This window comes from Panthera leo, chromosome D3 (assembly GCF_018350215.1).
Source record: "Panthera leo isolate Ple1 chromosome D3, P.leo_Ple1_pat1.1, whole genome shotgun sequence".
NCBI classification, from domain to species: domain Eukaryota; kingdom Metazoa; phylum Chordata; class Mammalia; order Carnivora; family Felidae; genus Panthera; species Panthera leo.
Genome location: NC_056690.1, coordinates 22888220 through 22903619, shown reverse-complemented (window position 1 = coordinate 22903619; position 15400 = coordinate 22888220). Strand labels below are relative to the sequence as shown.

Genomic DNA, 15400 nt, shown 5'->3' with positions numbered 1-15400 from the left:
AAAAAATTTTTTTTAAAAAACAGATGATAGGGCAGGTGAAGGGAAAGAAATAGATGATAGAAGTCCTAAGTAGTTAGAAATAATAGGGGTGCTAGGCTGGCTCGGTGGAGCATGACTCTTGATCTTGGGGTTGTAAGTTCGAGTCCCGCCTTGAGTGTAGAGATTACTTAAAGCTAAAATCTTAAAGAAAAGAAAAAGAATGGCATATCCTCTGCTCCCTCCAGTCCATCTGCCAACCCCCCTGCATGTGTTCCATACTTCCTGCCCCCCTCCTCTGACAGAGAACTCCCTGCCCTTGCCCTGTTCCAGCTCTTCCCTCCCAGCTCCCACTGCCTGTCTTCTGCTCGGCTGCATGGTGCCAGCCTTTCCCTCTCTACTACATTGTTGCCATTAATACATAAACATAGCCTAGTGCCTCCCATCTCCTCAAAACCCTTTCTCAGCCTTGCATCTCTTGCCAGCTATTTGTCTCATTTTCTGTATTTCATTTCTTCATGGTAGAGCTCCTCAAGTCTTCTGCACTTACTGTCTCAAATTCTTTTTTTCCTTTTTTCCTATTTCCTCTTAAACCCGCTCTAGTCAGGTGTTCACCCCACCAGTTTACCAGAGCTGTGACCTTCATATTAATCCATTAATCAGCTCTCAGTTTCATCTTGTGAAGAACATTTTTTTTAACTGAGGTATAATGGACAATATAACATAGTATTAATTTCAGGTATACAACGTAATTCAGTATTTATATATTGTAAAATGATCACAATAAGTAGTTAACATCAATCACCACACACATTTTTTTCTTATGATGAGAACTTTCAAGATCTCCCTTAGCAACTTTCAAATATGCAATAGAGTATTACTACCTGTGGTCACCATGCTGTGCATTACATCTCCATGACTTGTTTTATAACTGGCAGTTTGTATCTTAGACTGTCTTCGTTTTACTGTTTGGTACTGTGTAATCACACCAGTCTTGAAACCCTTTCTTCAGTTGATTCCCAGCACATACTGTCCCTCATTTCTTCCCTGCCTCACTAGCTGGTCTGTCTCCTGTTCTTCCTTATCTCCCCATTGCTGAATGTTGGAATGCTCCAGGGCTTAGCCTCCAAGGTACTTCTGTATCTTATTGCCTCTTGGGGGATTTCATCCAGTCCGATACCTGTAATTACTCTCCATGATTCCCACGTTTATAATAATGTCTTCAGCTTAGATCTCTCCACTAACTCCAGACTCACATATCCAACTATGACTGCTCAGTATCTCCATGTAGATGTCCTAATGGTATTTCAGACTTTTCCTGTTCAAAGCTTGATTCTTGATTTCCATATCTCTCCACCCCCAAATCTGATCTTCCAAGAGGTCTTCCACCTAACCAAGTGGCAACTCAGTCCTTCCATTTATTTAGGGCACAGTTATTTAGTCACAGTTCTTAAAGTGGCCTGCAGAGCAATACTAGCGGTTTCTTGTCTGCATTCATTTCCTACCATTCCCTTCCTTGTGCAGTATCCTTCGGTCACACTGGCCTCCTGTTCCTTGGAAATTGCAAACACACACTCACCTCAAGACGTGCTGGCTATTGCCTCTGCCGGGAGCATTTCCCCCTCAGATACCCACTTGCTCTTTCACTTCCTTCCCCTGCTGCCCTGCATGTGTCCTGTCCTGCTTACCCTGCCTTACTGTGGTCCACAGCATTGGTCACCCCTTCCCCACAACTAGAACCAGCTCCATGAGGGCAGGATAGTTGCTGTCCAGGACCCACAGAAATGTCATTAATGACCTGTTGAGTGAAAAGTTGTTTGGGGTTTTTCAGTTTTCAGTTCAGCCTTGGATTGCACACTGACTTGCTCCTGTACCCAGTTTATATGCTCTGTTGCTCTTGAGTGTGGCTGTTAACTTAGAACTTCCAGGTTGACAGGAAGTCCAAAAGGAATGGGTGTGCCGACGATCTGTCTTTGTTTCTTTTGACTCAGGATTGGTGGTGGTTGGGGTTGGCGCTCTGGGATTGGGGGTGTGAAAAGGCAGCTCTTGTGTGGCTTAATGTGATTTCCCCACCCTTAATGAGTATGAATTCTGAGTTCTCAGGGGTGTGGGGGAAGGGTGGCTCAGCGGGGCTAACCTTCCTCCAAAGACTGCGCACCCTATTGCTTGATTCTGGACTCCTACAGGTGAAACTGGTGCAACATACCTATTCCTGCCTATTTGGAACATTCCTGTGCAACAATGCCAAGGAGAGAGGGGAAAAGCATACTCAGGAGCGGACATGTTCCGTGTGGTCGCTGCTTCGGGCAGGCAACAAGGCTTTCAAAAACCTACTGTATTCCTCTCAGTCCGAAGCCGTATGTATCCTTCAGCCCTTCTTCTCTGATCAGAAGAAGGAATTTGGGGATGGTGACATGTGGGAGCCTTTTTCAGTAGTGACTGTTTTCTCAAAGGCATCACTGTTGTCTTTGGGTTGGTTGGTTCCACTTTTTTCCATCTGTCCCTATAAAGGCTTGTTTCCTGGTGCAGCTCTGACCTGCTTCTGGTTTGATTTAATACACATCTCTACTTTGTCACTCTAGACACAAATCTTTTCTGGCACCTCTGTCAGAGCTTACCTTACTCCTAGCATGTTCTGTCTAACAAGTGGAAGAGGCGCTTAAGTTGACCCCTGGACACCCCTCATAGCTCAGAAGGAGCTGCCAAGAGGCCCCCAGCATCCTTCCAGTGTCATCCACTGGATATCCACTGCAGCTCCTGTCTCAGCAGAAAAACGTGTATGACATTAGCATGTGTGTGTGTGATTTTCTGCTCACATGGAAAACTGGCAGGCTCTTTAAGACTTTGTTCCTTAAAGGAACACCTTCTGTTAAGCAGAGGAAAGGAGGCTTGCACATCTGTGTTGATACATGGTAATGTTCCTTTTGTCAGAATGCATCTTAAATTCTAAAGAAGTCAAAAGGAGGCTAATCAGAGGTCATATTGCTTTGCTGGATTGTTAATATGCTTCTCACTACATTTAAACAATCAAAAGATTTAAGCTACCTGCTTCTCTCTTCCCTTCAACTGTGCCTGCTGGGAAAGTAACAATACAGGAAGAAAATTCCCTTCTTTTCACATGATTAGTTTAAGTGATCCTATAAAACAGGTTTGACAGTGTCTTCTGAAGCCACATTTTTGTGCCAGGAAACACAGTCATCATCCAGTGGAATAACTTACTGGATGAGGGGACGAATTGAGCCAATATAAGAGTCATTCATTCAGTAAAGGGAATCCTAAGAAATCATTTATAAGAAATACATTTCTAAAAATCCTTTTAGATTTTCATGCCCACAAGAGGCAAGAAACGCAGATGGTACAAGGCAAGACCTGTTGGGTGTTCTGGCTTGGTGACTCTTTTTGACCCTCATTTCTAAAGACTTGTTAGGAGTTGTTTAAACCTGTATCCCCACTGCTCTCTCCTCAGGTGCTATACCCTGTATGTCACGTGCGTAACCTGATGCTGTGGAGTGCAGTGTACCTGCCCTGCCCATCCCCGTCCACGCCTGTGGACGACAGCTGTGCACCATATCCAGCCCCTGGCACCAGCCCTGATGATCCGCCTCTGAGCCGGTGAGCCCAGGGTTGATGCCAAGACCTCACGTCCTGCGTGGGTGTTATTTCTGTGTTGGGACACATCCAAGGCATGGTCAGAGATCATGACATTGTCTGACTCCACACATCTCTCTTAGATTTCTGAGGTTTTCTCAGGGAAGGTATAGGGTTTCAGGCTACAAGGCCATAAGAGCCTCATTTCCTTGAAGGGCCCTGTCACTACATTGTACTGTTGCATGCACCAAGCAGTTTCTCAGTGTTGGAGCAGATCCTTTGGGTTCCTTGTGACCTTCTGGCTTGAGTTGCAGCCACTGCTCTATGCTCCTGCCTTTCTGCCATGATTTTATCTTCTTGGGCTTGAAAGGCAAATGTCAGATGATGGCAAGTTTGGCTTTGCCACATGAGAAATCACTTTATTGGATTCAGACTGTCAAGTAATAAAATAATTTAAAATATTGTAATAGTAGAAAATCAGCAATGCTTACTTTCCTTTGCTCGCTCTGTTGAGAAACATGGCAATATTGTGAACTTTTTATTTATTAAAAAATTTTTTTTTAATGTTTTATTTTTGGGAGAGACAGAGTGTGAGTGGGGGAGGGGCAGAGAGAGAGGGAGACACAGAATCTGAAGCAGGCTCCAAGCTCTGAGCTGTCAGCACAGAGCCCAACACGGGGCTCAAACCCATGAACCGTGAGGTCACGACCTGAGCTGAAGTCAGATGCCCAACCATCTAAGCCACCCAGGTGCCCCAAGCTTTTTTTTTTAAGTTGCATTTGCTGTTAGTTTGTATGTAGGAGCATGGGGTGGGAGGCTGAGAGGAAACTTGCAAACTAGAAGAAGGGCCCATCTAAGGAACTTTGCCTTTCTAGTAGTCTGAGCCTCACTTTAGAGATGCTGTAGCTTCTTAAGTAGCTGCAACAAACCCAGTTATGAAACAACTGTCCGATTGTCTCCTACTTCCTCTGAACAGCCTCAGATTCTCATTTCCCTCAACCTCCTTTTGTTTAGGTTACCAAAGACTAGATCATTTGACAATCTGACCACAGCCTGTGACAACACAGTGCCTCTAGCCAACCGGCGCAGCAGTGACCCGAGCCTGAATGAGAAGTGGCAGGAGCATCGCCGCTCACTGGAATTGAGCAGCCTGGCTGGTCCTGGGGAGGAGCCTCTCGATCCTGACAACCTGGGGAAGCCAACCAAAGTGCTGGGCGGCGCAGAGCTATCTGTTGCAGCTGGAGTGGCCGAGGGGCAGATGGAGAACATTTTGCAAGAGGCCACCAAAGAGGAGAGTGGGATAGAGGAGCCTGCCCATAGAGGGAGCATTGAGATGCGGGAGGTCGAAGAGGAGGCTCTCTTAGGAAAGGAAATCAGGGGGAAGACCCTAGAGGGCTCAACCATTATTCTTCCTCAAGAACCAGAACTGGGTGATGCTGCTCTGACAAACCATCCAGGCACTAGCCTTTCTCTGTTCTCACAGGGTATTCCTGAGCAGCAGGGTGGGCTCAGCATTCTCCCCTGTTCTCTCCAGGAGTCTCCCAGGGGAGAATGTACCCACGAGGTCCCTGTGGAACAGCCTCGAATAGGAGCTATCACAGAAGATAGGGAGGAAGCATTTCTTCCAATCCCAGTAGATGTAAAAGTTGGCTATGGTACCTCACAGTCAAGTTCTCTGCTACCCTCCCAAGTCCCATTTGAGGCCACAGGACCAAACACGGACAGTTCAATGGACATGTTAATGGAAGGTCAAGTCAAGTCAGAAAGTGGGCCCGAAGGCCATCATAGACCTTGCCTGGTAAACAGTGGCTGGTTCAGTGGCAAGGACATACTTCCTCAAGCCACGGAGCCGCAGTCTTCAGAGAGGAGCCTAGCTGAGAGGCCCCAAGTGGGATCTGTGGTACATAGGACTTCCCCTGGCAGCACCCACAGCCCCACATGTTCTCCTTGTGCCTTGCCTTTAGCCGAATGTAAAGAGGGGCTTGTGTGCAATGGTGCCCTGGAGACCGAAAATAAGGCTTTAGAGCAGCCCCCAGGGCTTAGCACCCTGCAGAAGCACCCCACCCCCAACGGGCACTGCACCAATGGGGAGGCTGGTAGGAGCAAGGACTCACTGAGCCGCCAGTTGTCTGCCACAAGCTGCAGCTCTGCCCACTTACACTCGAGGAACTTGCACCACAAGTGGCTGCACGGCCACTCGGGGAGGCCGTCTACAACGGGCAGCCCTGACCAGCCTTCCCGCAGCCACCTGGACGACGATGGCATGCCTGTGTATACGGACACTATCCAACAGCGCCTGCGTCAGATTGAGTCAGGCCACCAGCAGGAAGTGGAGACCTTGAAGAAACAGGTGCAGGAGCTGAGGAGTCGCCTGGAGAGCCAGTACCTGACCAGCTCCCTGCGCTTCAATGGGGACTTTGGGGATGAAGTGGTGAGTAGACCATGGTACCTCCATAGCTGCCCAAGGAGAGGGCACACGGAGGCTGGGTGCTCTTTGTGCCTGGTGCCTGGTGATTAGTACAGATTTCCTAAAGAATTGGAAAGGTGCAGAGTAGTCCTTTTGAGAGGCTGGAGATCAGCCTCAGCCATGTGAACGGCAGTCTGCCTGTTCTTTCCCGCCTTTCTTAACTTTCCACGGGTGTCCTGTTTAGACAGAATAAGAGAGTTAGCACTATGTGGTTGGTCAGATCTCTTTGGAGAGAGGATCATGTTGTAAGAAAGGACACGAACTCTTGGGTAGGATGACGTTAGTATGGCAATGGCAGATATTCCTGTCAAATTGTAGTGCCTGTTCTAAACACCCCAGTAGCTAGTAAACTGGGAGCCTCCCCCCAAACCACGCCCCCACCCCAGACATGGGCTGTAGCTGTGAAGGTTTCGTTTAACAAATATTTCTACCTGCTTTCTGGCAGGTGATGGATGGCAAGTAGAAATGGGGAGAAGTATTGGTGTTGGCACTGTCCAGGAGTTAGCACTGATGAGGCCTGGTGACTGGAAGTGGGGCTCTGTGAGGGGAGGTTCTCAGGGAGGTGCTCTCCTTACTTGCTGGGTCTGACTTGTGTTCACATACATGCGTGAGCCTGGCTCTGAAGCAGTCAGCGTACATTAAAGGCGGGCTCATCCAATGACTTTCAGTTTAAACAGACTTCTCCGTTTTTCCTTCATACTAATGATGATTTCTCATTTTCCCAAAGAGTCCTTCAGAGAAAGGAGGACATGCCCAAAGCACTCAGTTTCAACACGTAGATGTAAGTGGCAGGGTTGGATTAACAGACTCATTGGAGCAGCTCACAGAGTTCACACTCCATCCTGGTCACTTCTGCCCCACTCACTTCCTGGAACCCAGGGCCCATCTGTGCACTGCAGAGTCACTGCACACAGCCTTAGATCTGTGTATCTGTCTTCCACCTGAGTTCAGGCCTGTCTCTCTGCACCTGCTCAACCCATTTCTTGGTGGCTGATGCACCACAGGTCTGGCAGCCCTAACACTCAGGCCCACCCGAAGTCCCCGGTGCTCCCTTCTTTTCCAAGCCCTTTCTTCTTCTGGGAGGAGCCAGGTTCATTCTGTTCAGCTGTGTTTGTTTGCCAACAGACTTCAATCCCCGACTCGGAAAGCAATCTGGATCAGAACTGTTTGTCTCGCTGCAGCACAGAGATTTTCTCTGAAGCCAGCTGGGAGCAGGTGGATAAACAGGACACGGAGGTACAGGCTCAGCCCCTGTTCTGAGTGCCGTCCATGCAACTGTTTTATGGTTTTTCTCCACCCCTATCCCTGTCCCATGCCCCTGGCCAAGGAACGACCTCATAGCACGCTTAGCCTTGAGCCTCTGTGAATCTCAGCGCCTGTGAATCTCCATCAAGCCTAGAATTTCTGAGCCAGGGAGACTCAGCAAGGTGGTCCTCTCTCATTGCCTCTGTGGACTGGAGCCTTGCCAGCTCTCATAGTGACCCAGGGTGTTTGCTGCTGCCTGATACTTTATCTCAGGGGAGTTTGGAGTCCCCTCTAGGGAAACGATTTGGACGCCTTTCTTGTACTGCTGACATCAGACCTGCTGGGCTGGTGCCACCAGAGCCAGTATGGTTCTTGTGACTCTTGCTGCCCCCAGCATGGCTCTTGCCGGCTCCAGCTGGATGGCCCATCTCCCGTCACTAACCTGGCCCCATCTGTTTTACAGATGACCCGTTGGCTCCCTGACCACCTGGCCGCCCACTGCTACGCGTGCGACAGCGCCTTCTGGCTCGCCAGCAGGAAGCACCACTGCAGGTGCCGTTGGGGGGTGTGGTGGGTGGGCCAGGGTGTGGAGGCTACATTTTGGCCCTCAGTGCCTGCAGCTTGGAGAGGTGCAGGGATCTGGCTGGCAGTGTTCATCTGAGGCAGACCCTGGGGTCTACAGGACGCCAGCTCATCTTTTGTGCCTCTGAGATTGGTGTTTGCATTTGGGGTCTTATTTCCAGTTCAGAGTGATCATGATAAAATTTTGAAATGTGCAAATGATGTCCCCTTTTGCTTTGCTTCCTGGATTAGCAGAGCAACAGCCACCACCCAAACTACCATTTCTTATTCCTAGAATACAATTTCTTCCTACTCAACATGGCTGCTATTGGCAAAAACAGTTTTCCTGCTGTGGGCAGGGAACTTCATTTGCCTACTCCTTACCTTGCTCCCTGACCCCAAACTTGTTTTCCTTGTGCCAGTAGTGATGAGACCTAGCTGTGGGGACTAGTGGGGACAGCTGAGGACACAGTGTTCAATCCTTAAGGCTCCTGACTTTCTTTCTTTCTTTCTTCTTGGTTGGGGTAGTTAGTTGCTAGGGATGTTTTGCCCCAACTGGGGTGGTAGCTGACTGGAGGATGTTCAGTGTTCTTGGGATAGGATGTTTATCTGAATCCTGACATAGTTCACCCACATAAGTGAACCCAGGTAGAAAATGGAACCACTTCTTTGTCTAGAAATGATGCTTCTAGGACTGTGTATCTCCCCACCCTGTGCCCCAAGCCCGAATGACTTTGGTTGGCTTCTCTGAGCTCTCTCTCCCCTCCTTGCAGGGACACTGAACGTGTTGATCAAACGTGGTGAGCATTTACAACAACCTGTCTGTGATGTCTACACATCTACAATAACTTCTCCACACTAACACTGCCATTTCCCCCTCTCTGCACTCATTGGGATAAAGCCGGGGGCTGGGAGTGCAGGCAGACAGGTGGGATTGGGGGGAATCCAAAGCAGCTGACTGAGGAGACTATGAGGGCCAAGTCAGGCTGCAGTCATGCACTCTCTTTCTGCCCACACAGGTCAACCGAGCCATCTTGCTTGTGACTGAGAAGCAGTGCCTCAGCTGGGGCTGGTCTTGTGGAGTAGCCAGTTGGGCTTTCAGAGCTATTTCCTTTGGGTTAGTCATTGAGTGGAATGCTAGAATGATGCTTCATGACCTCCAAGTCAGACAGCATTGCTGCTTGTTTTTTAAAAAGAGAGTGAGACTGAACAGAGGTGGTCTTCCCAGGGAACTGTTTTAGCATGGAAGGCTTTAGTGGGAGGTTCCACTTAGGGTCTGTTAGGATCCCCTGAAAGAAACCAGATAGAAAAGCTTAACTGATGAAATTCATGTCAGGATGAACTCCAACAGGTATGATAAATAAATGTAGATGTTCAGAAATAGATTTAGGTAGTTTTTTTGTGTAACCACAGGTTCTTGCTGACTCATGTTTTTCAGAAACGTGAGTGCTTACTGTGTTCTAGAAGATGAAGTTGTGTGTGTTTGTTTTGGTTCTCTGTCCTTCCATTGCCCCATGTATAGCCTTCTCCTTTTGTGGTTTTTTGTTTGTTTGTTTTTGGTCTGCAAAGGGTATTTAGTATTTTCTCCTCTGTGTCCAGGTGGTCCTTAATCCAGCAGTGGGTTTGCATTCTGAGGAGCATAAATGAAAAGGTAGTGAGTGATGCTGGCCGAGGAGGAGGAGGATTTCCCTTCAGCTGTTTTCCCCAAGTCTTTGGTGGGCGACTTAAGGCTCCTTGAAGTCTCCCGTTCTTGGTTTTATTGAGATTGATTTGTACTTAAGTTCCTAGCAGAGTGGGGTTGTAAGGTGGGCAGAAACTCATCCTCTGCCAGTCCCTTTCCTCTTAGCTGTGAAGGGTAGCTGTTTGGATGTGCACCTGTGCTGCACAGGCACATCAGAGCTGGGCTTTCAAGTGGAGGAGGAGAGAGGGGCCTGGGTACAGTCAGGCCTTTGGGTGGAGCTCTGATATTCCCTGGAGATGCACGGAGGCAGGGGAGTGAGCCATAATTGACTGACACCTATCTAATAAGGGGGGTGTTTGTGCACGTGTGTTCATCTGTGCTCTTGTCCTTTCACCCTGAGCATGCGTCACTGGTTGCTTGTCTTCTGGCTTTGCATGCTGGCAGCAGGGCAGTCCTTGGTGACAATAGTCTATTCTCCATGACTCTGCCTCCGAGCCTCTGGAGGAGTAGCCCGTTGGGCAAGGCTCCTCACTCCCCGGCTGGGCTTGGTAGTTTGTCTCCTCTGAGGGGCTCGGAGGTAGTTCCATTGGACTCTGGCCTCTCTGTGACCACAAGTTACACAAAGGCCATTGCCCAGGTGGGTGTGGCCAAGTGGGTTTTCTGGGCCAGAACTTACCCAGTGAGCTAGCAGCTACTCCTGCCCTGGGCCCTTTTGTTCTCATGGATCTCTCTTGAACATCTTCCTGTGCACCTGGTAATCTTGAGCCATAATGGTGAGGCAGCCAACTGTCCTTGGCCCTAAAGTCACAGTGGTGTGCGACTATGCTAGGTAGGGATCCCCCCCTCTCTGCTTGGCTTGTTCCTGGGCTAGACAAATGAACAGTTCATTGTTGGAGGAGTCTCTAGCACATCCGAAGGACGTACAACAAAGTCCTGTCTTCTGAAGTTGGTTTCCCTACACCATATCTGCTACTGAAACTAACATTGTTTTGTTTCTTCTTCTCATCTCAAGGAATTGTGGGAATGTGTTCTGCTCCAGTTGTTGTAATCAGAAGGTTCCAGTTCCCAGCCAGCAGCTCTTTGAACCCAGTCGAGTGTGCAAGTCTTGCTATAGCAGCCTACATCCCACAAGCTCCAGCATTGACCTTGAACTGGATAAGCCCATTGCTGCCACTTCAAACTGAAGCTCAGTGACCTGGGGCGGGCAGAGGCCAAGCTGCTGTTCCTCTGACAGGCCCACAGCCTGGGCAGACCGAGAGGCCCGTGCACTTTGGAATGGGGGCATGGAACCACCTGTGCAGAGTGACAGAAATTTGGGATGTACCACTGGACTGTAGATTGATTTTTATTTCCTGTTTTGTTTTTTTCCCTCTCCCTTTTCCATCCTTCCTCTGCTTCCAAGAAAGAAAGTCTGCTGGTTGTCTTAAAAAAAAAAAAAAAAAAAAAAAAAAAAATTTTTTTTTTTTTTTTTAAATGGAAGACCAGAGGTTGCCAAGCCCTCTGTGACTGTTGAGCCACCTGTTGTCCCATGATGCTGAGGGTTGGCTTGGTTCCTCAGGACGGAGAGAGGCTGGTCAGAGTCAGGAGTGGAGGCCTGAGCTAGTGGGGAAGAAAGCTGGGGCTGTTGTTTGTGACCATTCCTTGTGCCATTGTCACATCAGAGCTGATTGGAAAAACCTGTGCTGCTGAGGAGGCTGAAGCATCTTCCTAACAGACTGTCCCAAGTGCCCTCTGCCTCCTCACAGGAGCCGGGCCAGTTCCACCTCACAGATAAATGGGATTGGCATTTGGAGGGAGGGGCACATAATAAAACGTAACCCTTCTGAGCCTCGCTTTGGGGAAGGAAGGTGTTTGTTGTCCTGAGGCAAGCGAGAGGGCCTGGGAATCGGGGTGGCCAGCATTGTTCTCTCTCTCATGGGATTCTGTTTTTAACTCGACCCAGATGGTTTAGGGTTCCCTTCGCTGTCATGAGTATGCCTCCCTCAGCCAGGCTGTGTAGTGCTTCCCACCCTCAGGCATAGGAGTACAGACTGGCCAGAGTGCAGTGATCCTGCTGCCATGGCCAAGGCCAAAGCCTTCCCTGAGCCCGGGTGCACCTAGAAGCCCCTGCCGGGGCCTGGTCCCCCAAAACAATCTCTTTTCCTTGACCAGCACAGGGAAATCCAGACTCAGGGTTCCAAAAATTTCCCATTCCCAAACCAAACAAATCATGGATCTCCTCCTTAAGGGGTAGAATCAGCTTTTCAGAGTGCAAGCATCTGGAAAAGGGAGTATGTCCCATACAATCAGCCTTTCTTCTCCTTCCCTTCCTGGGGCAGTGGGAAGGCCCTAGCAGTCCCCCTGCCCTGTTCCTGTGCTGCTGGCCAGCAGTGAGGGGCCACTTGGTGACTCTGCAGGGTTCTTTAGAGAAGTGACACAGCCTGTAGGAGATTTGGGGTACCTTTCCTCAGTAAGCTTTGATGTGGTCCAAAAAGAGCCTTAAATCAAGAATATTTGTGGTAGAGGTGAGTGTGGGGAAGGGTGGAGAGGAGTTTATAGGTTTGTGCTTTGTAATCTTGGCATCCATGTTTTGTGCCTGCCCTCCCTCTCAAGGGAGGGGCCATGCTTGGCTCTGCTAAAAGCTGCTAAGTGGTAATGGCGGATTGTGGTGAGTGGGTGGGGGTGAGGCCAGGGAACTCTTTTACCCTCTGGAAGCAATTCCCTGGCCAAGGGAAGTTGTCTCAGGAAGGTGGCTCCTGTGTGTGCCTCTGTGTGGTTAAGACGTGGCCCAGAGCCTTCCTTGGAGCTGTCAGTCCAGGCAAAGCCAAGAGCATCTGAGCACGTCCCTGACTTCCCAGTTGCAGCAGGTTGCTCGCTCGGAGTTTGAATTCAGTGAAACAGGGTGTAGTTCTTCTCCGCACTCTGTGTGGTCTGGCCTTGCAGGTAGGGAGAAGTCAGTCTAATTGAGATTGTGCAGTTCTAGTGACAGGTGCCAAGAGGTTATGATACGGGTTTCTTGGGTCTGATGTACAGTGTGAATAAATGCTTGCAGCTCTTAGCCCTTTTCGATCAATGAAGCACTTTTTTATTAATATTTTTCTTTGTATGTAAAGGAGGAACCGTAACTCTCCGTAGCTGTACATATAACCCTTTTCTCCTAAAGAGGAGTCAGTCAGCGCTCCTATATTTTTCATTTTTTTGTCAAAGCAAGAAGTAAATACTTTAGAACTGTTAAATATATAAATAAAGTGAATAAAGTTTAGTGTTCCGCATGGTAGCATTTGCTAACACGTTCCAATTCTTTGCCCTGTGATTTATTCCCTCTTCATCCCTTTTCCTTCTTAAACAGCAGCAATCGGAGGTGCTGCCGGGAAACTGAACTTTGGCGAAGGAAAACTACAGGTTTCTGTTCTACTCTGGACCTTTGGAAGGAGCCGCAGCACAATGCCCATGCACTGAAATGCATTTCCTTGATGGTTTTGTCCCTAACATCTCCAAAACTAAGAAGGCAAAGCAGTTGGGCATCTTAACACCAGGGGTTCTTTCTCATCTGGAGAACTGAGCATCAATAGTAAATAAAACTACCTCTGGTCTCTAGGCTCTTCTCCCCACGTGCGCCCCTCCCCCCGCTGTCACTGCTGATGATTGATGGATCGCAGGGCAGCCTGTGCTCTGGCTCCTTAACCCCACCACACCTGGGGAGCACCAGCTGCACCTGCAGCAGTGGTTAAGCACAGAGCCCTGCATGCAGTGGAGTGTGGAAGACTTGGGGCAGGGGGAGGTGGCTGGAAATGCTTCTGTCTGTTCTTGGATGAGAGCATATGGGAGAGCAGAGAGCCCTTGGGGGGCAGAAGCTGAAACGGATGTGATTGGATTATGTGCCTACTGTAGGTCCCCTTCCTCCCTCCGTAGAGAGGGCTGAACTTCTCTTTAGATCTGCAACCCGCCAAGCAAGACCCTAGCATCTAGTCCCTTCTTGACTAGTTCTTGCTCTTCACAGAGGTGGATTTTCTTTCTCCTGCATCACCACGGGGCATTCTTCCCATCCCACAGGTCTGTGGGAGAGCTACAGTAAGCAGTTCCTCCCTAGGGAAGGTGGGTATGATTAGTGCCCAGCTCTGGGCCTCCCTGAGGGCCTCCACTCTGGGGCAGGCTTTCCAGGGTCACTTTCTGGATGTATTCTCTGCCTAAAGTACATGAACACAAAGTATATAAACAGCTCAAATGATACTAGTCTGAAAGCTGAGAGTGTCATCCAGCAAGTGTTTGAGAATTAGCCTGCTCTCTGGAAGGAGAAGGTGCCACTTCAGCTGCTATCGGGAGGGCCATATTCAGACTGTAAAAATGAGTGTGTCCTAGCCAATGTCTGTCCACACACAGCTCCTGTTTCTAATCTCTAAGGGTTCAGCCCTCTGCCAGTTAAAACACTAGCAGAACCTAGCAAGGCTGTCAGGGGCCCATAGATGTGGAGCTGCTGGGGGTGGGAAGATGAAGAGTCAGCGTGCTGAGAAGACCTGCACAGTGTGCATCTCAGGCAAGGAAGTGACGTGGGAGATGGCCAGGTGCTGACAGAGGTGGTTTTCCAAGGGCAAGGCTGGCTTTCTGAGGCCCCCACATGGAGGAATTTGGTGTGAAGCAATGGGGGACTAAACAGTGATCTTGAGCTGCCAGGATGTCCTCCTCCGAACTTTCTTATCCTGGCATTTTCTCAGTTTTCCCCTTCTTTCCAGACTCTGGCCTTAATCTCAGTCCAAAAGATGATAGGGCTGCCTTAATCCACTGGGATTTTCTAGTGAGGATGTACAGAAAAATTTTTCTTTACTTTGCTATTATGTTCACTATTCATTTCTATGTTAGCAAAGTATATTCTAAGACTTAAAAAGCTGTGGCAGATTTGACAGACAATGAACAAAATGGTGCCAGAAGACCTGTTAAAGAATATCCAGCTATTAAAAAATGCTGAAATGGGAATCGAGGGTACACCCTAGAATAAGATTACAGGCTATTGAAATGGCTGATAGACTTTAGCTGCTGTGCATGAGGCTGGGAGATTCCGTGTTTGCTGAAGTTGTTAACTCTAGCCCTGACCTCTACTGATCTTTTAAGCATGAGGGCGGATTTGAAGGTGCTGTTGCAGGAATTCATTTAGCTAGTGGCCGTTCAAGTGATCTGACCCACGGGCTGCACCTGTATCCAATTGAATTTGGTGAGGATAGGCTAACAGCAGTTGAAAATGAGCCCTAGGTTGTGGAGCAGTGACTGACTCTCCGTTTGCAGTTTTGAGTGACATGGCAGGAATCCTAGGATTTAATTTCTAGTCACATTTTCTAAGAACATTTGTCCTAAGTTGAGGTTACTGACAAGGTATCGTGAGGGCCGGCCTAGAATGTTTGAGACGCTTCTAGCTGTAAGAGGTGACCCTCCTAAGCCTTTGATTCTTAAAACACAAGGTCCGCTGTCTCCAGCACATAACCACACTGACACTTTGTTCCTCTCCTCTGTATGCAGTTCACCATCTGCACATTTTGCACAGGTACCAGCTGCCTCCCCGGTGGAACAGGCCTCTTCTAAGCTAGGCCCACGTTCAGAGGCATGAGGGGAAGGACCCTCCCAGCCCCCAACAGGAATCACAAGGTTTTTGCTATTGTATTTTATTTACCACTTCCGTCTTTTCTCTCCCGCCCAATTTGGGTCACCTTTTCTTACAGTGCTCCTGGCAGTTGCATTTAATTGTATTTCCAGTGAAATTTGTTTTGCATTGGCATTTAAAATGGGCCTTTAACTGCTTCCTGATTGGTTCATACATCTTTTTTTTTTTATGCAAACGTAACCTGTGAGGCTCGGATGCTGTTTAAGAAATGTGCTGTGTGTTGCTGCAGACAGTAGTGCTTGCCTATTGTAAC

At 48.7% G+C, this 15400-nt stretch overlaps 1 protein-coding gene across 5 annotated transcripts in view; it reads left to right on the top strand.

Moving 5' to 3' along the window:
- The window catches only part of MTMR3 (myotubularin related protein 3), a 143362-nt gene extending 132432 nt beyond the window's left edge, over positions 1-10930 (top strand). For 4 of the 5 annotated variants that reach the window (XM_042910216.1, XM_042910215.1, XM_042910218.1 and 1 more), the window contains 6 exons: positions 2163-2333; positions 3443-3588; positions 4579-5995; positions 7157-7267; positions 7740-7828; positions 10531-10930. In XM_042910216.1, the coding sequence (XP_042766150.1) occupies positions 2163-2333; positions 3443-3588; positions 4579-5995; positions 7157-7267; positions 7740-7828; positions 10531-10702 (2106 nt within the window). In that variant the 3' untranslated portion in view covers positions 10703-10930. The remainder of the gene's footprint in view (positions 1-2162; positions 2334-3442; positions 3589-4578; positions 5996-7156; positions 7268-7739; positions 7829-10530) is intronic. The other variant, XM_042910219.1, reaches the window with a different exon arrangement.
- The last annotated feature ends 4470 nt before the right edge of the window (positions 10931-15400 follow it).